Source organism: Mobula hypostoma, chromosome 11 (assembly GCF_963921235.1).
Source record: "Mobula hypostoma chromosome 11, sMobHyp1.1, whole genome shotgun sequence".
NCBI classification, from domain to species: Eukaryota; Metazoa; Chordata; class Chondrichthyes; order Myliobatiformes; family Myliobatidae; genus Mobula; species Mobula hypostoma.
The window spans coordinates 67,166,674-67,191,457 of NC_086107.1; the positions used below are offsets into that span (position 1 = coordinate 67,166,674).

Below are 24,784 nucleotides of genomic sequence, written 5' to 3' on the forward strand. Positions count from 1 at the left end.
TACCTAATAAAGTGGCCACTAAGTGTGTTTTTGACTGCATATTATGAAGTTTTTAATTTTAGTTTATAGCAGACAGAAACGCTGAAGTGGATTTCTTATTTGTTTCAAAATTTGAAACAGTAGAACTTTATTTTATACAACAGTTTTCTTTAGGTCTGTGACCCTCCATAATAACAATCCATATAAGAGTAATTGAAAGAGCTTTTGCATATACAATGGATTCCAGTTAATTGGACCATCGGGGTTAATCAAAATAGCTGTTTATTTGGGACAACTCTTAAGAATGAAACGAATTGAGAAAATAGCTGGGATTTCCTTTGTTTATTTGAGACATTATGTTGCTTAATTGCAACTGAAGACTGTTGCCGAATATTTTCTAACTAGCATCACTTGCATGCTGTGTAGCCATTAAGCAGTACACTCTGCTTAAAGCAAACAGTTTTTAAATAGTGTCACCTGTGTTTTTGTGTTTAAAAAGCTGTGACTTTTGTCACTGATAGTTGGCGAGTAATAAGCAGTAAGACAATTCGGAACTGTTTTGCTCACTGTGGTTTCAAGCATTCGGGCTTGGAGATGCCAGAAACGCCAGGGAGTGAAAATGAGATGATTTCACTACAGCAAGTTAGGAACTATGAAGAATTTGAAGGTATCAACAATCACCTTGAATGTTATGACTAAAATTAATATTTGGAGGATGCAATCATTGAAAGAACTGTTTGAAAATAGTGCACTATCTGCACTAGGTCTTTGTGCTGATTTTGTTCATTTACAGTTAATCAAAAGAACACAGTGTACACTGAATTCTTCCACCAATAACTATTAGGAACTAATACAGTTTTATAGTACTGCAGTAGTTATTCTGTATTTCATTTAAATACATAATTTGTTACTCAGTTAAATTGTTTCTTTTTTTATATACCTTTTTAATTATTTCCATGAAACTTTGGCTAATTGGGGTAAAATGTACTGGCCCTGAATAAGCAGAATCCACTGTATCTGCGATGTGAAACTGTGGGATGTTTAAGCATTCAGAGCAAACAGGGCTAATTCAAGAGGATGTGAATTGCTTAGTACCTGGACTAAATAGCACTTAATAGTTGTTTAGCTGGGAGATAATTTCATTGTGAAGGTGGAGTGGGCATACACATGTTCATTCTTTAGAAACCAACATGCTGATGGCTTAGTTTTTGTTGTAAAACAAAAATGGATTTTTATTTTCAAAACTGGGAGAATATTTATAAACTATACTGTACATTCATTTGTGGTAAGTGTGTGGCTACCTGCTTTTTTTTTTAGGAGCTTGATGTCAAAATAGTAGGCGTGACTTTCCCACCTATATACTAGCGACACGTGAGCACTTTTCATAGGATGCAGGCTGAAGCTGCCAGTACTTTGCAAATTTATCAGGCTGATTTGTTTCATTTTCTCATGCTGGGGGTGGGGGGAGGGGTTGGTGTGTTCCCTTCATAGTAGCATTCATTGTTATTGTATTATTAAATTCTTGATCCAACCAAACAGGGTTTTGAATCCGTTGTTATTGTATTATTAAATTCCTGATCCAACCGAACAGGATTTTGAATTGTTACTTTTTGCAGTAATGCTCGAGCAGACTTTTTTTAATCCTCCACTTCAGCTGCACTTCTGATCCCATGTCTTTGTCCTTTTTTATTATCTCTCTCATCATTCAGCTACTTACGTTGGTGTGGTCCTTTTAACATTCGCTGCTTGAGATAATACATCCTGTGGTGCAATAAACATAGTTTGTACTCTTAACTCCGATACAAGTTCTGTATCTAGTTCCCACAAAGGAGCTGGAGATTATTTATTCTTGTATCTTTACTGTTCATAATAAACATTTCTATCAATTATCCTCTTGCTCCCTTTTACATATGAAAATGGACTGTTCTTTTTATATCTTGCTTCCACATGCTTTGTGCAGGACCCACGTGAATCTGTATTTTCTTCCTTATTCACCGCAGTTGTGTCTTTATCGCAAAGTGCAGGCAGGGTGAGAAGAGGAAGAAGGAACTTGCCCAAGATCTATATGTGAGCTCCTTTTGTTTCTCAAAGAGCCAGGGAGGAAATAGAGCTAAATAATTACATTTTCCACACTCCTCACTTGGACACGTTGTAAATGAAGGTGCAGAGCTACTCTAGACTCGTACAAAAGCACTGGGGAAGGAGTCGGCCATTTGGCCCCTTAGTCCTGCTGTTCAATATCATTGCAGCTGATTTCTGGTGTCAGCTTCACTTCTTTGCTAGTTCCCCATAACGTTCAATTCCTCAGTCTTTTAAATATTGATCTATCTCTGTTTTCAATGTATCTACATATCCGTCCTCCAGCCCCTTTGGTCAAATTTCCCTACCCTCTGAGAAAAGAAACTTCTACATATCTTATTTGTAGATTTGGCCCCCTTTTGCAACACTCCCACTAATGGAAGTTGGTAGTCTGTCAACATGTTGCATATTGCTCCAGCACTGAAGAATTGCTGAGTAAAGTATAGTGTGGTTTAGTCTGGAGGTCTGTTCTATGGTCTTTGGAGATCATGTTAGGAATGTGGTTTGGACTACCTCATGACTAGTTTGCTGACTATTTTGATTGTGTGTTGTTGACCAGTCTCCTGTTTAATTCCTTTTTAAAAAGTCATAAACTTTTACACTGTTTATAAGCTTCATCACATTAATTTGAGGATATTCAGATTGGGCCAAGTGAAATAGAAACATAGAAAACCTACAGCACAATACAGGCCCTTCAGCCCACAAAACTGTGCTGAACATGTCCTTACCTTAGAAATTATCTAGGGTTACCCATAGCTCTCTCTTTTTCTGAGCTCCATGTACCTGTTCAGGAGTCTCTTAAAAGACCCTGTCGTATTCACCTCCACCACCGTCGCTGGCAGCCCATTCCACGCACTCACCACTCTCTACGTAAAAACTTACTCCTGACTTCCCCTCTTCCAACTTCCAAGCACTTTAAAACTGTGCCCTCTTCCCTTCTTGTTTTTTTTTACTGTTTTTAATGGAGGTCGGGATTGAGGACGTGATTTTATGTTTTTTAACTCTGTTTGGTTTCAAGTTAGCCCGTTGCTTTGCTTTGCTTTTAGTTAGTTGCACGGTGGTTTTTTTTTTCCTTTTCTCTATTGATATATATATAAAAATTAGTATACTATTATGTTACCTTGGTATGTTATGTTTAAATTACATTGTTTGTAGTTTTTTTTGTATTAATATCTTCTGTAATTTTATTATATTCTAACAGTGTATTAGTGCCTATATGGCTTACCTTTTTGTATACTTATTCAATAAAAAGATTTAAAAAGAAAGAAAACTGTGCCCTCTTGTGCTAGCCATTTCAACCCTGGGAAAAAGCCTTTGACTATCCACACGATCAATGCCTCTCATCATCAAATGGAGGTTTCAAATTAAGTGATGATTGCCAGATTATGAATTTGTGCAACAACTTTCTGCTGAAGTGTGCATGTAGGCAGCAGCAGGAGGTGAGACCACAAGTTTGAGGAGACAGTGCTGACCTCCATATGATCCCCTTCAATAAGTAGAACATATGATCAAAGGAGGCTGGTTACTCAGTTCCAGATTTGAACACAATATTCCCTGACACATACTTGGCTTTAATATGTTGGGTAACATTAAGTTCTTATTGAGAGCTACATCACTGGAGAATGGTGTGTGAATTTTAAATTCTGGTATGTGTTATTTTGATGTGGAATGCCACATTACATATATGCATGGGTTTTAGTTGATCACCTGATTAATTGCAAGCAGTTTGGTCAGAGATATGTTTCTGTAAAATACTTCCTAAAATTGTGACTTTCTGGCAGGTATTCCTGTGGATTTTACAGTCTACGGTGATGTGCACTTGGTGGCCGTTATACTGAAGACCTTTCTTCGTGAATTACCTGAACCTCTACTGACTTATGACTTGTATGACCAAGTGGTTTCATTTGGGAGTAAGTTGCACTCTTTATCAATATTTGGGATTTCTTATTCCTATTTGAATTTAAATTTTCCAAAAATTATCTTTGTCTTGTGTGATCTGGTAAATATCCACTTGAAGGCCTCCCATTTGTAATGAAAGCAAAGTAAAAATTACTTTGGATCCTAGTTAGGTTTGACCTAGTTATAAAGGCATAAGTCTAGGCCTTTATCAAATGATTAATCATGGCCCCTTACTGATAGTCACAAGGTGATCTATAGCTTAGCTCAGCTCTACATCTCTAAGTAGAAACACTTTTGTGTCTAGACCAGGGGTTCCCAACCGTTTTTATGCCATGGACCCCAGGTTGGGTACCCCTGGTCTAGACTAATTATCTTTAAAAACGTGTGAGGTCACTCCACAACTTTTTTTGTTGAGGAAAGCTTGTTAAGTCCTCTCTGATGAGAGGTAGGGCAGATTCTGACCTGTGGACCACAGCTCAGGGAACTCTGAGAACTATATGTGAGAATAAAGTCGCCACAGAGAATAAGGGGAGAAAGAATGCAACTGATGGGATTGTTCTGCAAGGAGCTAGCATGGATTCAATGGGCCACATGGCCTCCTTTGTCATATTAAGGAAGAAAGGATGTAGTGAAATTAAAGAAGATATAGATAAAACAATTGAGAGATCTAATCCTAGTCTGGGAAAACTTGTAGTACACCTGAATTGGTATCTTGAATGTCAAGCTTGTCAATGAGTTTGAAAATATTTTAAATGCTTCCTTTATTCCTCAGCCAAATCAGAATAGCTACACACTTTGAAAATGATCTAAGATGAGTGTTTTGCATTTTATACATGAATATTGCTTAACTAATGATAATGGTCCAAAACAAAAACAATAGTTCAGTCACAGAACAATAACTTCTCAAATTGCAGTGGCAGTAAAGGTGTTTGTGTTTGTAGTGTCTGATGGTGACTAACAACACACCAGAATGTGGGAAGGAGACACTGCAACAGAATTAGCTGACCGCGCACTCACAAGTTTAATTTCCGTGTTGCAGTGAGAGGATATCAGTGGCCTTTTCCTGAAGCAGATCCATCTCAGTAGAACAATCAGTGGGAAGTTGCAGTAAATGGACACCAACTCTTCTTACCTGCTCTTTCTTTCCTCTCAACTAGCCTTGTCTAGCTGAAGGATTGTGTGCTCTGGATGGGAAAGTAAAACTAATGAGAAATGGATAAATTTTATTGCTCTGAAATACCTTTTATTTGTGGTTTGTGTCAACATCAGCAAGTATTGTTAAAGTTCCTGGTAGTGAATTTTTGTACAGCAAGTGGAAATACAGTAACAATACTTGGCCTGGCTGATATCACCTACTGATACAGTAATAGAAAGAAGCTTTCATTCTTCAGCTTTCACTGTAAGCATAGTGTTTCATTGCTACAGAAAGTGGTGAACAATATTACATCTTCGGTGTATTGCCTGTTCTTTGACATCTTAATGCAATCTAGATTATGTCTGGCAGTGTTTCCAGTGTGCCTGCTGTAGTTAAGTAGTGTTTATCTTTCATTCTATGGTACCATTTTTCTTTCTCTCTCTGATTTTCAGAAGTGCCAGTAATGAATCAAGCAGAAACTGTGGCAATGATGATTCGGACTCTGCCTGAGGTTAACTGTGTGGTGCTGCAATACTTGCTGGGCCTCCTGCGATTGGTAAGGTGATATCTTATCATCAGCTGTTTAATGTGCCAAGTTAGCAGACTGTTTGATGGGGCCACTATCGCCTAACACATCTACAGGGTTGAAAGCATTGAGTTTCTCTTAGGTTGCTTTATTTTGTGACTTGTTTTGCTGAACAGTACAGAGCTTTTCTTCATCATCATCCTTGGCCATTCCCATAGAATTGAGGGTGATTTGCTTCTTCTCCAGTCCTGCAGAGTGGATGATGCCTGTGAATGGATTCCACATCAGCTACCACACACATAACAGAATGAGGTCATGGTCCATTGGTCAAGAGGACCAAGGCTTTGCTGCAGTGACTTGGTATATTGATAAGTCTAATCATAGAACGTACTCATGAGCCAAGTTTTGTACAAGTGCACAGTCTTATGTTCTTCCATTACCTTCTCTCTGATCTTGGTCTCTCTTCCTCAACCTCTCTGTCTCATCAATCTCTCTCCTGCTCAGCCTTCCCTCTAAATAGTGTTTTCACGTTTCTGACTAATGGATGCTGCCTTTCTGAGACATTGCTGTTTGAAAATGTCCTGGGTACTTTGTAGGCTAGTACCCAAAATGGAGCTGACTAAATTTACAATCCTCTGCAGCTTCTTTTGGTCCTGTGCAGTAGCCCCCTCGTACCAGACAGTGATGCAGCCTGTCAGAATGCTCTCCATGGTACACCTATAGAATTTTTGAGGGTATTTTTTGACTTAACAAATCTCTTCGAACTCCTAATGAAGTATAGTCGCTGTCTTGCCTTCTTTATAACTGCATTGATATTTTGGGGCCAGGTTAAATCCTCAGCGATCTTGACACCCAGGAACTTGAAACTGCTCACTCTCTCCACTTCTGATCCTTCTATGAGGATTGGTATGTGTTCCTTCGTCTTACCCTTCCTGAAGTCCACAATCAGCTCTTTCGTCTTACTGACGTTGAGTGTCAGTTGTTGCTGCGACACCACTCCACTAGTTGGCATATCTCACTCCTATATGCCCCCTTGTCACCACCTGAGATTCTACCAACAATGGTTATATCACCTGCAAATTTATAGATGGTATTTGAGCTATGCCTAGCCTCACAGATAGGCCTACAGATAGGAGTTCTAGATGTAGAAGAATTGATGGTCTGAGAAGTCTGGGCAGACTTGTCACTATTAGTAGTAATGCAGATTAACAAGGCCATTGTGAGGGAAAAAATAAACTCATCGCTACGGTTCATCTTTAAGTGGGAAAAGTAGAGAAGTTATGTTAAACTTACATTGAACCTTGCTGGAAACAAACTGACGCATACAATTCCAGTCGCCAAATTATGAAATAATGGTAGCACTGGACTAAATGATTTGAAACTGCAGTCGGAAAAGTTGATCTTCAGAATGATGAAGAACTTGGTTAGAGTAAAAAGGTAACGTTAAAGCTTGACCTCAAATTTATGATTAAAAAGGAAGTGGCAGTGGCTGTGTCATTGTCTAAGCTATGACTGTCACTGTTACAATCTCACATCAACTGCAAGTGGCAATGACCACACAGACTGGTATAACAATACAGTTTGAGACATCATTATTGGCCTTGTTGTCAAAAGGAACTTGGGTGTGTACTGGAATTGTCTTTGAAGCAGTGTGGATGTTCTGCTTTTTTTTATTGTAGCTTTCAACAACCTTCTGAGATCCCTGTGCTTTCTGGAGTTGGTTAATATGGGAACAGGAACCCTGGAGAGATTTGAACTTAGAAATAAGAGATTTAGATTCAAGTATGATTTGAGTAGAGACTGAAGTGCAGGGTACTGAGTAAAGAGAGATGTTATGAATTATGACACAGGCAGCAGAGTTTTGGATGGTGTAAAATGGGACAGTCTGAATCATTTTGTATATAAGTGACGCGTGTATGGATGATGGGGTTTGGATTTGAGCAGTACTTCATTATAATTGTGCTGAGGGTTTCCTCCTCTGTTTCAGACCTCAGGTAAAAGTAGATAAATCTTCCTTCCATTCCCTCCCACTGCTAATTACTTTATGATTTCTGGTTTTGAGGGAAACACACCCTTACTGATAAGTCTTTGTTACTGGCTTTTGTTCCAGAGAAAGTTGCTTCAGCCTCCCGTTCCTGCATGAAGGGTCTCAGCCCAAAACGTCAACTGTTTATTCCCCTCCATCGATTACGCCTGACCTGAGTTCCTTCAGCACTTTGTGTGAGCCTCCCTGAGCAATTTTCTTATAACCACTATTTTCCAATCCTAGCAGCGTTCTCATAGGTACAGGCCAACTTTACCACAGTTGTCTTGTAAATGGAGCTGCACCGTCTGCAACTGCAGACATTTGCATTTGTTCTTCCTTCTGGTGGTGAATAACATCTTATCAAAACGATTAACACTTCATCTATATGAAATAATTACTGTGAATAAAGTTTCATCTGGGCTGTAGAAATGTTGACAAATAAGATACTGTGTGCATACTTGTGTGTGCACAACTTTTGTTCGGCTCTAATGCTTCCTTTAATGTCTTGCTCTGCCTGGATATTGCATTAGGAAAGATCATTAAACTTTTATTGAAGACCATCTTCCATTTATCTCCAAGCAACTCCTGTTCTGATTATTTTGTGTGACTTGATTTGATTACTGCCACTCTGATTTGACTAGAGTTTACTGTTTATATGATAGGGGGGCATAGACAGCTGTTATCTTTTTCTTAAGGTTGAAATGTTCAAACCAGAGGGCTGAATGTTAAGGTGTGAGGGTGCTGTTTAATGGCAGCGTGCTGGGTGCCTGGAATGCATTGCCAAGAGTGCTGGTGAAGGCAAATGTGATGGAGGCGTTGATGTGGCTTTTAGAAGGCACATGGATGTGCAGGAAATTGAAGGTTGTGAACATTGCATAAGCAGATGAGATGAGTTTAGTTGATGATTTAGTTAGTTTGACACAGCATTGTGAGCTGAAGGGGCTTTTCCTCTGCTCTACTGCCCTATGTCCTTAATATGCACACTTTCCCAGTGTTTCCATCGACAGGATGTGCATTTCTCCAGGATGTTAACCCAAGAGAGGTGTATTGAAGAGTAGTGTTTACATCATTGGTACACCTTTGATTGCCTAAAGCTACCATGGAATATATTCTGCTTTTAACGGCAGTGTATCTTTGCACTCCGCATGCAGAAGCTGAGCTTTCTGCCTAGAATCCCCAGGTAATTGCAACATCTTGAGTTTTGATGATGTAGCAAACCGTTTGGTATATGACTGTCTTAAGCGATGAGCATTTACACGTTGGGTTAACTGCTAGCTTGGGCTTGGTAGAGAAATAAGACAACTCCTTCACAGGCCAAAGTTGAAAACTCGTTGCCTTTTTTTTGTGATCTGCAAGCAAACTTTAGTTGCTGCAGTCTTTCTTTCCACATCGCCCCTCAGACTGAGTTTTATGGGCTCAGATGTAGCTGGTGAGGCCAATGTAGAAACTTTCACAGATGGGTGGGACCATGAGGCATGAGGAAAGGGAACTTGGGGTTATAATTTTTACTGAAAGAGCAAAGTCCTTTCCAGATGGATGATACATTAACAGGACTGCATTTTGTTTCCTCTCTGCTTCCAGGTTGCTGACAACAGTGAACAGAATAAAATGACGCCATCCAACCTGGCTCTGGTTTTTGGGCCAACACTCATGTGGGCAAAGGATGCTGCAATGTCACTTAGTGCCATCAACCCTATTAATTACTTTACTCAGTCACTTTTGGAAAATTACAGTCGGATATTTTCAGCCAGTTCTGACGAAACTGTAATGTCCTAAACCACAATGAAATCAGGTTTTCTCCTTTTCATATGTTTTTGACAATGTACCTGTGTGCTGCACCACGCAGCAGAAAAATTAAAGTCAGGGTTGGGGATTGTGTGTCTTTAATACTGCGTGTAGTGGAATGTGTGTGCAGTATAAATCTCCAGAAACCTGGGGCTGGATTCCCAGCTGTATTCATTCAGTTACATACCTGAGAATCGGTGTGTTGGGAATGTAGCTGGAGTGACTGATATTTTTTCTTTCCATCATACCTCTGCCTGAGTTGTTAAACATTTTTATGTTTCTCTTTCCACCTCCTCTGTACTTTCTAAGCTTTATAACAAATTTTACAATATATTGGGAAGTTTTTAAGTAATTTCTATTATCGTAATATTTCAGTACTGACTACATTGAGACAAATTGATCTGTGGGTAATGTTCATTCTGCACCAGTCCTTTGAATTTTTATGTTGTGCAATGTTACTGTGTCACTTCAATACTCTTGATTTCTTTGTGTGAGCAAAATAATGTTTTCTGTAACTATTTTATTTTGGTGAGTGCCATTTTGCTATCTGAAGTGTCGGGGGTTGAAACATTTTTGTAGCTTTTGCACACATTTTGCCAGTCCACTCAAGGAGAGGACAATCTTTTCCTGTAATACATTGCAGGTGTAACTTTGACTCATCCAGATATGGGTCAGAAGAAAATGTCGTCAAAAGAGTTTATTGACCAGTACTGGGATGTTGATTTAACTTTGCGATGTTTTAACTTCGGTGATTTGCTCAATCCAAAGAGAGAGCATGCTTGTTGTCATTCCATCACAATGGGAACTGACTTGGCCAGAGCGGATGAGATGAACTATAGAGAGTTCATGTTGTCAAAGTGCTTTCATCCTCTTGGGACATGTCTGAGTGTCATTTGCTTTTGTCTGTGGTGTTAACTCTGCTCCATCTACTGTCAGATCTTTTTTTAAAAAAATAAATGGCTTGAAATTTTCCTAAACTGGGACCCCATTACAGTCGGCCCTCCTTATCCACGAGTTCCGCATGCGTGAATTCAACCAACCGCGAATCGAGAAAACCCGGAAGTGCTCTTCCAGCATTTGTTGTTTGAACATGTACAGACTTTTTTTTCTTGTCATATTTTCCTAAACAATGCAGTATAACAACTATATTACATAGCATTTACATTGTATTAGGTATTATAAGTAATCGAGAGATGATTTAAAGTATACGGGAGGATGTGCGTAGGTTATCGTGGATCGGGATCGAAAAAAATGTAAGTTCTCTTATAAGTAAGTTGGAACAGGTACATCCAGTACTATTTACCGTTAGTTAGTCAAATGTTTGTCTTAGTATATAGTATATATTTTACCTTTCTATTCATATAAAACACTTAAGAAATGTACATTTCAGCGCCGGGCTTGGGAACGGAAATTCCTGAGTTTGATCCAGTGACAGACCGCTCACGAGCACGCTCTCCATCCGTGCGGGGTTGATGTGGAGGATCAAAAACCCAAAACCTCAAAACCTAATAATTAAACCACTGCGTTGCTTAGTAATAATTGTAGCTTTCATCGGAGCAGGGCTTTTCTCCACTTTATCCTTAAAAATTTTTCTGGTCGTTGACCGACTGTAGCCTAACGCTTTTCCAATGACCAATGGCGTTTCACCTCTTTCCATTCGCTTTATTATTTCAACTTTATTTTAAGTCGTGATTATTTTCGTGAACAGAAACACTGTGGATTCAGAGCTCCGCCGCTGGGTCCTAATGTCCACCACACTGAGACAGGTTAAATAAGGTCCGGGGTTCCTCTGTGTCCTAAGGTCCACCGCATTGAGACAGGTTGAATAAGGGACTTGAGCATCCGCGTATTTTGGTGTCCGCGAGGGGTCCCGGAACCAATCCCTCGTGGATAAGGAGGACCGGCTGTATTTCCATTTGATTGGCATCCCACAGTAAATTTATATAATTTGCTCTAAAATAAAGTTTAGAATCTATATGTGCTTTTCTATCATCTGATGCTAAGTGGCTATTTACATTCAGTGGCCACTTTCTTAGATACCGGAGTGGAACCTGGTGTAGTTTTCTGCTGCTGTAGCCCATCCACATTAAGGTTCGACAAATTGTGTCTTCAGAGATTCTCTCCTGCACACCACTCTTGTAACACATCGTTATTTGAGTTGCTGTCACTTTCAGCTTGAACAAGTCTGGCTATTCTCTTCTGACCTCTCATTAACAAGTTGTCTTGGCCCACAGATTTGCTGTTCATAGAAAACCTACAGCACAATACAGGCCCTTCAGCCCCCAAAGCTGTGCCGAACATGCCCTTACCTTAGAAATTACCTAGGGTTAACCATAGTCCGCTATTTTTCTAAGCTCTATGTACCTGTTGAAGAGTCTCTTAAAAGACCCTATGTATCCGCCTCCTTCACTGGATGTTATTTTGTTTTTCACACCATTCTCTGTAAACTTTAGAGACTGTTGTGCATGAAAATCGCTGGAGAGCAGTAGTTTCTGAGATATTCAGACCACCCCATCTGGCACCATTGCACAGTCAAAGTCACTTTGATCATATTTCTTCCTCATCCTGATGCTTGCTCTGAACAACGGCTGAACCTCTTGACCATGTTTACTTGCCTTTATGCATTGAATTTCTGCCACATGATTGATTAGATATTTGCATTAACAAACAGGTGTTTAATAAAGTGGCCACTGTGTGTATGTTCTCATGGTTTGTAGGATGTAACACTGTACTTCCTCAAGGATACAGTACTATAGAAGTGAAAATACCTAGGAATACATGTTCTCACAATAATGTCTTTGGTGTTTTTGTTGAAAAAGAAATGAACCATAATTGCCTTTAATGGTTCATTGATAGTGAGTTTATCTTTTTTAAATATTGTGTACTTTGTTGCCATTTATTTCTGGTCCAGTTAGTAAATTGTGTTCCTTAATTCAAATTCTTCCAAGGTATTCAACTCAGCATTTCTCAAATATAATGTGTATTGGCTGCTGTTGAAGCTTTAACTTAGTAACAATTGGTCTCTTTATGCAATATAGCATATCAGTTTTTGTAGAGGAAGTCACATCTTTTTGTTTATATCTTTGTAAACCATGAAGGGGAGAGAAGAGTGTCATGTCATAGCTTGGTGCATTGTGATCCTCAAGCAGACGATAAATAGACTAGACAAATTTCAGATTCTTGCACTTAGAAAAGAATTATTACAGCTAATAGTCTTTATTGCCTTAATACACTCAATGTCATGTCACTATAATTTTTTTGAGTGGGCTTGGCAGAAGAAATTTTATCTTTTGTGGACTTTGTATTAATGTATCAGTAACAGTGAGATCTAGTGGCCTCTGTCCAGTTCCCTGTGACTTTTCCTGAGAAGTGTCGTCTTTGATCAATGCCTAGACACCTGGCATGTGAACTTTTTCATTGCTGGTTTGGAGAATGAATTGTGGCTGACTTTTGTAATGAGTTGATATCACAGTCCTAAATATCTAAGCATGTTTTTACCAGCAAAGGTTGATGAGTAGTACTTAAAAGTGGGAAACTCATAGCTTTCCCTCAGTCAGTTATAAAGTGTAGATAAAATACTTAGTTGTAAGGCAATCTAGGAGATTTTTAAAATATTTTATGTAGTTGCTATTTCCTCACTAATCCATTCTGATAGTTTTTAAATGAACCACTTTGTGTAATCAAACCCTCTTTAGGAAACATTCTTCTGAGTGTATACATCCTGAGGCCTCCAATGATAGGGTTTTAAGTTCTACATCATCTTCAAATGTTACCATTTTTCACACATTCTATAATCAGTTACTCCATGAGGGAACTATTAAAAGGAAATTGAGTATTTATCAGCCACACTACATTAGCTGATAAATTGGAAATGAAGCAAGAAATAAATTTACAAGGAAACTAGAGAAAACAGAAACCAACTGCATCATGATTGACAGGTGAATTTGATAATTATCAAATCATCTTCATTCTATTATTGTACTGTGTGCAGTCAAGGTAAAAGAAGTTGCCCTCCAATATTTTAGTAGAAGTGATCTTTATTTTTGTTTTGTGTGATTATTGAGTTTGTGGAATAAGGTACCACTATTGCAGAAGCTTGCATTATTCTCAGAGCAGGGGGTTAGTAGTGGTCTCAAGTTTTTTCACAATTAGAAAAGTGCTTGATTGTTGCTGGTTATTTAATTACCCTCAAAAAGTTATATCACTTTGACCTGACTCAGTCATATCAATTGCCAGTCAATAGAGACTTCTTGTTTGAACCTTTGCCATGTATAAGACAATCTTCTTTCAAACCAATCCTAACAATCAATATTCCAATAATGCAAAGGGATACACAGGAAATGGTTGGAAAATGCCATTGTGTTTTTTGTTTTATGTCCTTGCCACCTTTCTGGGAAAAGAAAGCACTTCCAGTGCCAGTTAGCCCTTTGACATAAATTGCTTAATATTTCCTGATGCCATTCTCTACCTTGATAAAACAGTAACTTGATCAAGCTGAAGCCTGTATTTTGGTTCATTCTGCTCTGGAACATGTTCAAAGTAAATTTATTATCGAAGTATGTCACCATTTACACCTCTGAGATTCATTTTCTTACAAGAGTTCACAGTACATACAAGAAACATAATAGTCAATAGATGTCTGCACCCAACAGGATGATAAACAACCAATGTGCAAAAGACATCAAACTGCAAATATTTTTAAAAAAGAAAAATAATAATAAATAAGCAATAAATATTGACAACAAGTCCTTGAAAGTGAGTCCATATATTGTGAGAACAGTTCAGTGATGGGATGAATGAAACTGAATTGAAGTTATTCCTGATGGTTCAGGGGTAATAACTGTTCCTGAACCTGGTGGTGTGGATCCTTGGGCTCCTGTACCTCCTTCCTAATAGCAGTAATGAGAAGAGAGCATGTCTTGGATGGATACTGCTTTCCTGTGACAATGCTCCATGTGGATGTGGTCAATCTTTAATTTTATTACTACTTTCAAACACCATTTTACTGCAATTCTGTCTTTTCCCTTTTAAGATGTAGTTGCATCTTCAGACATGATAAATTTTGTTGTGTATTTCATTGAGGGATGGATTAATAAGATCTTGCTGCAGGAATAGATCATTAACTATTCCCACATTCTGTGAAAAAAGGTATTTTGATGATGAATCCTGCTTCCATACATAATATTTTGTTTTGTACTGCTTTTACATGAGTGAGAAATATTTTATTGTTCCTGTGCACCTCCTCTTCTGCCACCAATGCTAGAATCTAGTCATTGCTTATAGTTGATGGTGGATGTTAATACGACATTTTAGAAATTAATGAAAAATTTAAAAGCCAAGTTCATTTTGTACATAACCAAATCTGATAAAATATCTACTTTTATCAATGTGGTTTAAATAATGGTCACACACTTCTTGGAGCTATTTAAATTTGTAGCCTGTTTTATTTTCAGTGATTTCTGGGTATTACCCCCTTTGTCCCTTTATGTGGCAGGATCTCATCAAATGAGAATGTGCTAGTTGTGATCAGGTATGGGTATAATTGTCTCAAAGACTGTATTTGGGATTTAATGCACAGCAATGACCATCACAAGCAAACTAGATAAAGCATGCCTGTTGCTAGTTGCTAAAAAAAAAATACTTCAGATAGCTACTTGAGACATTGAAGTAGTTTTCATAATCCTTGGTTGTGGAACATTCTGATTTAACTTTTTGATTTGTTTTATCATAGCCCTTGGTGAGGATCTCTTGGGTTGATTGCCCAAGTGCCAACTCTGAACAGTGGCTGTGTTTCATTTTTCCATTGATCTTGCTGTAATATGAAAACTCTATGAGGTGTAGTGGGTTTCTGTCATCTAATCTTAGACTTTGGGACCGAGTTTTCTCTCTGTACCTAGGAGAAAGCAGATACAGTGGTAAGTACTTGGGTACGGTACTTTAATGCAGTCTTGTCCTGCATCTGTAATTTCTGATTGACAATAGCTGTCTTTTTCTATTTTTTTTGATTGTCCAATTCCTGAGATTCCTGAGTAACATTGATCAAAATAGAAGATCATTGATGGTGTGGAATAGGTTTTCCTATTTTGGTTTGTTTGTGTAGATGATCAAGGTTTTACAAATACTAACCAAAGTTGCCAATTGCGCCAATGGTATTCTTAAGATATCATCTGGTATCCTGTGGAATGATATTTTGCCTTGCTCCTGTTCATTTTCTACTTGAGCAGATTTAATCTGTTCTACAAACTCTATCCTGTTTTTAGATGTGCAGAAGCTGTGTCTGCTTGACTCCCTAGTGTCAGAGGTATGGTTGTTACCTCATTGTGAGGGGTAAGTTTGCACTGTGAAAATTGGCTGCTGTGTTTTCTGTGTTGGAGGTAGCTATCTGATGTTTTGGGAAAACACTAAGTAAAAGCAGCTAGGATCTTAAGTGACCTTAGTATAACTGGTGTTATGCATTTGGAACTAGAACCCGAAGGAGAAATATGGATGATTCTTGAGCAAGAAAGCCATTCCTCATTTTTTTTTCACAGCCTAGTGTGGTGGTTACTCCTTCGGTTCCTATTGGGCCTCTTTGAGCAACATGATTCTTTTATAAATTGAAAGTAGTTACCTGTGGCCATTTGAAGAAACCTTTTCCAGGCATAAACACCTAATCCATCTTCCTGCTGGCTGGTAGTTTCTATATATCTTTTTAAAAATTGAATTTGTATGTTAATGTTTTTAATGAAGTATTTCTGGTGGGGGGGGGAGGTCCTGTATCTTGATAAATATAAGTCAAAGCACAAGTGTTTATAAGTCCAATTTTTTCACAAAGGTCAAGTGGCCCTCTAGTACCACTACTTTAAGCACTGTACATCTTGCCTGAATAAATTGCCATACTAGTGGTATTATGTTTCCATTAGAGTATATAAGTTAGTATTAATCAATATGACTAAGTTAATGGCTTAAAACAGAAAAATGAGCACTGTTGACATTTCCTTTTTCCATTCACATGGTACATTGTGTCATTGGTGCCCTGAGAAAATTAACATTCATTATCCCTGCCCCACTCTGTGGATAAAAGCAAAGCAACAACCTTGTTTACCAGCATAATGTAAAGATCCTGTTAGTAAAGTTGTTATAGTTAAGTTTAGTACATGGTTAATCCTTTATTGAAATATGTTCATAGTGATTACTGATATTTACTATTAACTTCACTGCTTTGTGTTTGTGTAATCTGGATATCTGTACAGCTGTCTTTTTTTAGGATAGGTGGGAAGAGACACTGATGAGAGACCTCAATCATATGTAGTTTGTTTATAATGTAAGGGTCAAGCTGACTTTCAAATAAAATTGCAAACTATCAAGTAAATAACCTCGCAGATGTTTTTTTATAGCTGCCATTTTTAACTCCATAAAGTTAAATAACATTGCAAAGGGATCAGCTATATAATAGTTGATAATCACCGAGTCTTACTAGTTTGCAGGATTTACGCATTCAAAATGTTTCTATGTAAAATCATTCACCATGTATCTCTACAATTGACTATAGAGATGACGGTGACATCAGGACCTAAATCAGCAATTTGAGGGCAAATCTACATCTTAACTTTCAAATATGAGGTACATCTTTGGAGCTAACTTATTATCATATTCAAATTTCCCATCCTTTCTCATCTCTGCAACAGATAGTCTCACCAAACTGCAGCAGGCCAACTTGTTTTACTAAAAAGGAAATTAGAGAAAATACAATGGACAGCTGTGTCTGAAAAAGTTAATAATTTGCTGTTTATTGAAATACTAATCTCCAGTGTCAAGAAATAACAAAGATAATTTAGTTAGATCTACAAAGAGGGTAGCAGTAATAATTTGTTGGACGGCGCGGCTCATGGGGCCAAAAGGGCATTTTCCGCGCTACAGCCCAATAAAATGAAGTTTCTTGATTATGTTACGTTCTATTTGGAGCATTGAACCCCCTCAAGATCCTGCTGACCATTGCTAAAGCTGTACGAGGCAGCTGAGAAGAGATTAAAAAGTCAGAGTGGGGAATAGAGGAAGAAGGGAGGAAATTATTTTACCGAAAGGAGAAATCGTCAGTGTGGAGGTACACATGGAATATAAGGCATTGCCTCTCCACGCTGAGGATGGCCTCGTAGTGGCACAAGAGAAGGCCATGAGTCGGGAATAGGGATCGGAATTAAAATGTTTAGCCACCGGCAAGTCCTACTTGTGGTAAATGGTACGGAATTAAAACGACTGTGTTATTCATTTCCATAGATGGTACCCGAACTGCTGAGTTCCTCCAGCATGTGCATACTTTCTCCTGTTTAGATAAGAACAAAGCTCCTACGCGCCTGACAGAATAAAAGGTTTAGGGAACCTTAGTTTTCAAGAGATGTTGAGGTCCTGGTTAAGGAAAACAAAAGTACATAGCAGGTAGACAGAATAGGTGGACAGAAACAAACAAGGTACTTACGGAGTATCAGAAATGCAGGATAAAAAGGCATGAGGTTTTTCTAGCAGACAAGGTGAAGGAGAATCCCAAGGGCTTCTACAGATGTGTTCAGAGCAAAAGGATTGCAAGGGACAAAACTGGACCTCTGGAAGATCAGAATGGTAATAGAGCCAAAAGGGATGGGGGAGATCTAAGCAACACACAAAATGCTGGAGGAACTCAACGGGGCAGGCAGCATCTATGGGGAAAAAATATCATCTATGTTTCAGCCAAAACACCAGCAGGACTGAAGAAAAAAAGCTGAGGAGTAGATTTCAAAGATTTGGGGCGGGGCAGGAGGGAAGAAAGAAGCACCAGGTAATAGATGAAACCGGGAGGGGGGAGGGATGAAGTAAAGAGCTGGGAAGTTGATAGGTGAAAGAGACATCAGGCCATGGAAGAAAGAAAAGGGGGGAGGAGGTAAGGTGAGAGAGGGAAAAGGGGATGGGAAATGGAGGGGGCAGCATTACTGGAATTTCGAGAAGTTGATGTTCATGCCATCAGGTTGGAGGCTACCAAACAGAATATAAGGTATTGTTCCTCCAAACTACTTCCCATTCCCATATGTCTATACATGGCCTCCACTGTTGTGATGAGTCCACACTTAGGTTGAGGCCTTCTAACATTTGATAGGTTTCAATGAAGTCATCTCTTATTATAAATTCCAGTGGGTATAGGCCCAAAGCCATCAAACACTCTACATATAACAAGCCTTTCAATCCTGGAATCATTTTCGTGAACCTCCTTTGAACCCTTTCCAATGTCAGCACATCCTTTCTTAGATAAAGGACCCAAAATTAGTCACAATACTCCAAGTGAGTCCTCACCCGTACTTTATAAAGTGCCAACATTACATCCCTGCTTTTATATTCTCAAAATGAATACTAACATCACATTTCCCTTTCCCACTGCTGACTGAACCTCTAGAGAATCTTGTACAGGGCCTCCCAAATCCCTTTGCACCTCAGATTTTTGAATTTTCTCTCCATTTAGAAAATAGTCAACCCTTTTATTTCTTCTACCAAAGTGCATGACTACTCTTCCCTACACTGCATTTCATCTGCCACTACTTTGTCCAGTCTCCTAAGCTGCCTAAGTCCCTTCTGTAGCCTCTCTACTTCCACAAAACTACCTGCCCCTCCACCAGTCTATGTCATCTGCAAACTTGCCCACAAAACCATCCATGTCATCCTTGCCTGTCATTCATGTCATTGACATAATACATAAAGAAACAGTCCAAACACAGCCTGGCAGCCAATCAGAAAAGTCTCCCTTTATTCCAATATTTTGCTTCCTACCAATCAGCTACTGCTTTATCCATGCTAGTATCTTTTCTGTAATAACACAGGCTCTTAACTTGTTAAGCAGCCTTGTCAAAGGCCTCCTGAAAATTCTATACACAACATCCACCGATTCTTTTTTGTCTATACTGCTTGTTATTTCTTCCAAGAATTCCGACAGATGTCAAGCAAGATTTTCCCCAAGGAAACCATGCTGACTACAACTTATTTTACCACGTGCCTCCAAGTACCCTTAAGTCACATCCTCAACAATGGACTCCAACATCTTCCCAACCACTGAGGTCAGGCTAACTGACATAATTTCCTTTTTTCTGCATCTCTCCCGTCTTGAAGACTGGAGTGACATTTGCAATTTTTCATTTCTCCAGAACCATGTCAGAATCAACTGATTCCTGAAAGATCATTACTAATGCCTCCACAATCCCTTCAGCCACCTCTTTCAGAACCCTGGAGTGTATACCATCTGATTTGGGTGATTTACCCATCTTGTTTCCCAAGAATATTTTCCCTAGTAATGACAACTTAACCCACTTCTGTCCCCTTATACTTGAACTTCTGGCATACTGCTAGTGTGTTCCACATTGAAGACTGATGCAAAATGCTTATTCAGTTTGTCCACCATTTCATTGTCCCCTATTACCACCTCTCCAACACCATTTTCCAGTGGTCCGATATCCACTATCACCTCTCTTTACACTTTAAGAAAGGATCTAATATTAAACCAGGGAATTACTGGCTGATGAGCCTCACATTAATTGTAGGAAAGTTATTGGAAGATATTCTGAATGATCGTATATACAAATATTTAACTAAGGACAGTCAGCACAGCTTTGTGTATGATAGGTCGTGTCTAACCAACCTTGTAGCTTTTTGAAGTTGTTACCAGGAAAGTTGATGAAGGCAGTGCAATGGATGTTGTCTACATGGACTTCGGCAAGGCATTTGACAGGGGAGATTGGTCAGGAAGGTTCAGTTACTTGGCATTCAAGATGAAATAGTAAATTGGATTAGACATTTGCTTTGTGGGAGAAGCCAGAGAGTGGTTATCTTTCTGACTGGAAGCCTGTGAATAGTGGTGTGCTCAGGGATTGGTGCTGGGTCTGTTGTTTGCATCTTTATGAACAATCTGGATGATAATATGATAAACTGGATCAACAAATTTGCAGATGATACAAGATTGGGGGTGCAGTGGACAGTGAGGAAGACTTTCAAAACTAGCAGCGGGATCTGGACCGGCTGGAAACATGGGCTGAAAAATGGCAGATGGAATTTAATATAGACAAGTGTGAGGTGTGCACTTTGAAGGACAAACCAGGGTTAGACTTGTTGTAGGGCATTGAGTAATGCAGTAGAACAGAGGGATCTGGGATTTCAGATCCATAAATTTGTTGAATGTGGCGTCACAGGTAAGTAGGGTCATAAAGAAAGATTTGGCACATTGTCTCCCTAGGTCAAAGTATTGAGTACAGTTTTGGTCACCTATCTACAGGAAAGTTGTAAATAAGGTTAAAGGAGTACAGAGAAAATTTATGAGGATTGTGCCAGGACTGGAGGACCTGAATTACAAGGAAAGATTAAATCGGTTAGGACTTTATTCCACAGAATGTAGAAGATAGTGGGGACATTTGATAGAGGTATACAAAATTATGAGGAGTACAGATCGGGTAAATGCACACAGGCTTCCACTGAGGTTGTGTGGGACTATAACTGGTCATGGGTTAAGGGTTAAAGATGAAAAGTTTAAAGGGAACATCAGGGGAAACTTCTTCACTGAGGGTTGTGAGAGTGTGGAACAAGCTGCCAGCACAAGTGGTGCATGCAAGCTCAATTTCAAAGTTTAAGTGAAGTTTGGATAGGTGGGGTATGGAGGGCTATGGTTCGGGTGGAAGTTGATGGGAGTAGACAGTTTAAATGGTTCAGCAGACTAGATGGGCCAAAGGGCCTGTTTGTGTTGTACTTTCCTATGTCTAAATAAAGAATATCAAAGTTAGGTAATTAAACACAATGCTAATCCCTCCATCTTGTCTCTGCCCATCTCAGTATTTGAAAAAAAAAACCTAATTCTGCATCCACAATGTTTCCTCAGATCCTGCAATTTCCTTCAAGTCCACCGGAAGAATAGAATCAGCAATTCAAAAGGAGCAGAGATGAGTAAAATAACTATTTCTATTGATTGTGTGAATGGCCTAGGAACTATTTACCTAGATTTAACTAGATCCAGGTCTAATTTGCATTGAAACAAAATCCAGAAATGAGTAATGCATTTTTTTTGTGTATGGCAGATTTGCCATTCTTAAATGTTCATAGCACAACAGCAGGAAGCTCGAGGCATGCTCCCATTATGCCCTTGTTAATGGGGATCCAATTACTGCAAAACCATAAAAAAAAACTATACAAAGGTCTTGAAACTGTGCTGGATTGTAATTTCCAGTAAAATTTATTTTGGCCACTATTTCCTCAGGGGAAAAAAAAGCATGTCAAATCAAACAAACCAAAATTTGTCATTCTAAAAAATATTTCAGCTGGTTCAAACTTGCTTTGTACAAAAAGACATGGTCAAAACAGTCCAAAAAAAGCATTCTGTACATCTTTACTTAGCAAAGAATAAATACAAATTATCCAAAAGATTTCAGATGCATCTCAAGACTTTTGCCTTTGTTTTGTTAAGTACAGCTATTATCTAGATACATCACGAATTAAAATTCAATGGGTTTGAAACAAGGAGAAAAAGGGAGTAAATAAGAGGCGTAAACTGCAAGAATTAACAAAAAAAAGCACAAAATCTTGGACAAACAATATTAGAAAGAAATACAATAAAAAACCTGTTGAAACCTATCAAACCAACTTGGAAAAACTTATACAATTTCAAAATCTGAACACCACTATCACATCAAAATAAGCACTGATAATGAAGCAGTGTAATGATACATTTCACACAAACTGCAGCACATTCGAACAGTTGTAGTGTTGGATTATTATGTGGTGAGACTTCCTGATTTAAGATTGGAACATGAGGCAAATAAACTCAACCATATTTGCTTGTACAGTATTGTTTTCCTTTTTTTCATTTTGTTTGCCTTCTCTTTCCATCTCCCTGATTTTATATAAACACAATAATGAAAGGGTAGAAGTATTGTGTTTATGAGGTAAGAATCTTAAAAAACTGAAACTGTTAGTGTCCTTTGTAAGGACTGCTATCCATGAATCAATTGTTAATCTGCTGCTTGAAGGATAATCATGTCTCAAATGCTGCCAGTGATTCCTACTGCCATTGCTTACTTTCATACCTAAATATTTATTCAGCCAATGTGATTTTTGCTGAGGAGGTATTAAAGTCACTCTGGCAAAGTTTTTTTAAAACTTCATAAGTGATTAGAAGTCATTTTTCATTTAGAGATCATTAGGGTATCTCTTTGCAACAAAAACAATTTGAAACCAGGATGTATTGCTGCATGAGGTAAGGTCACATGTAGTGAAACATCACCATCAGCATTTTTTTAGTTCTGCAAATAGTTGTTGTAAAAAGCATAGTTTCCTTACTGCACCCACTGCTACCACAAATTGGGTCAAGGATCAACCAAGTGCAGTCTCGTGATACTTGAAAAGCCAGAAGGGACTCGAGTTCAGGGAGATGATTCTAGTGCTTTAATAGGTGTATTAAAATACAACTTAGATAGGAATAATGAGAAAAAAAAGAATGATTTTTGTTTCCAATGGTGGGGCATTTATGCATACACACCAAGTGTGTGTGTACAAGAATGACTGAGATGACAACTTCGGAACATTATCCTTAACAACTTCAGCAAATTTGGCAGCAAACAAAATGTGGATTTTTTTTAAAATTTAGAAAATGATAAGAGTTTGATTGATTAGTTTACTTAAGTTCTTACAGACAGGAAATCCTGGGGAAGTACCTCTGTTTTCATTGCATTCAAAGTAGAAAAAAGGAAAACTGATGATGAAAATGAACTTCAAGTGGCCTAAGAAAAACATACTTTAAAAAACTATTTCCATTTTTAATTTAGAGTTTAAACTTTAATTTAATTTAAAGTTTAGAGAACCACAACATTTAAGGTTGACACATTGGGAAAATTGCATTTTTTCCCCTCAGAAGTTGTAAAGCCTTCAGTCTATTTCAGAGCATACAGTGAGCCCCTGTGAGGCCGTTTCAGGCAGCAGGAATCAGCTGAATACATATAGAAAATAAATTTAAATGCCTTCCAATTGGGCATAATTTGTCAAAAAGAGGAGGGGAAAATATCACACTGACAAAATAATTTACATTGGAAAGTTTAAATGTGGAAAAATTTATAAGGTACCATAGTTATATATGCCTTTTGAGAAAGCTTTTTTTTTCCTCTCACACTGCTTTACAGTAAATATAATACTGATGCTGGTTTCAACTTAATTCCAGTCTATAGAACCGCTGATTGCTGCCACTTTCACACTGTTTTTGCTTCCAAAATGAGATCATCAGGAAGTAAAGAGCAGGTAGTGTGACAATACAGACAGTGACATTTGTTCAGTGTTGTACTGTTTCCTGTCTTGCCAAGCTCAAACACACAAAAATTGGAATTATTTTTATTGATCTTGGTTACTACACAATTAACTTTTCAGAGGACAAACCAAAAGCTATGACAGGATTAGCTCTGTGTACTATTGGATTTTAAATCGCTTTCCATATTAAAAAAAAAGTCACCTCACATTGCTGCTTTTAAAATGCGTATCTTTAGGCTGTGGGAATGTTATTTACAGTCAACACTACTCGAACGGAGCATGGTACCCATGGCAGACAACTTTTCTTGATAGATGCATGGCCAAAATCTGTATCAAGGGAGTTCAGCAAACAAAGACTGGATGTTGTCACTGCAGTTTTAGTAAGATTTCATAAGATCACCTCCACACATCTCTGAATTGAGCAAAGTTCAGTACTACCCTAATCTGCTCTACATCAAGCAAAAAAAGACAGGAAACAGAGACTCCTCCTGTCAACCAAGATGCTATCACAGGATCTGTAATAAACTCTGACAAGTGGAAGGAATCATTAAAAATCAAGTGTGCTTGAGATTGGGCATTCACAGATGTAATCAAAGTATTTTGAATATAAGAAGATATTAAATAGCTACTGCAGAACTATTCATTTCTCCTGTCAGGTTAGGGATATCCTGAATTCATTTGTTGTTAACTGTCAAAGCTTGAATTAATGTCATAGAAGCACCAGCTATGTATCATAATAGGAACAGGCGGGCAAGATAAGTATTAAGTACAGATAACAAAAGAAACTATGCTATGAAATTAATTGCATAATTATATCTTCATTACTACTTTTATAGTTCTCTATATACTGGGAGTTCACATACTAGTGCAACTTTTAGTGACTACTATTTTAGGAGATAATTTACAATGGGAAAACACACAAGATAGAGAGACGTAAAAATGTCTGGAGTTTGAAGTTTCTTTTTAAGGCTATTTCTGCAGTCAGTCAATGGTATGAAGAGCCCTGAGCTGGAGCAAATTAAATTCAGAAATCGACCAGTTGCTTTGCTAGGCTCCAAGGCAGGAAACGGTGCATAGAACAACA

General features: G+C 38.3%; 1 protein-coding gene across 3 annotated transcripts in view; it reads left to right on the forward strand.

The window, feature by feature from the left end:
• arhgap1 (Rho GTPase activating protein 1) overlaps positions 1-21,593 on the forward strand; it is a 69,316-nt gene extending 47,723 nt beyond the window's left edge. For 2 of the 3 annotated variants that reach the window (XM_063062218.1, XM_063062217.1), the window contains exons 11-13: positions 3,840-3,968; positions 5,545-5,648; positions 9,226-16,775. In XM_063062218.1, the coding sequence (XP_062918288.1) occupies positions 3,840-3,968; positions 5,545-5,648; positions 9,226-9,420 (428 nt within the window). In that variant the 3' untranslated portion in view covers positions 9,421-16,775. Of the gene's footprint in view, positions 1-3,839; positions 3,969-5,544; positions 5,649-9,225; positions 16,776-21,289 lie in introns of those variants that run through there. The other variant, XM_063062220.1, reaches the window with a different exon arrangement.
• Positions 21,594-24,784: the final 3,191 nt, after the last annotated feature.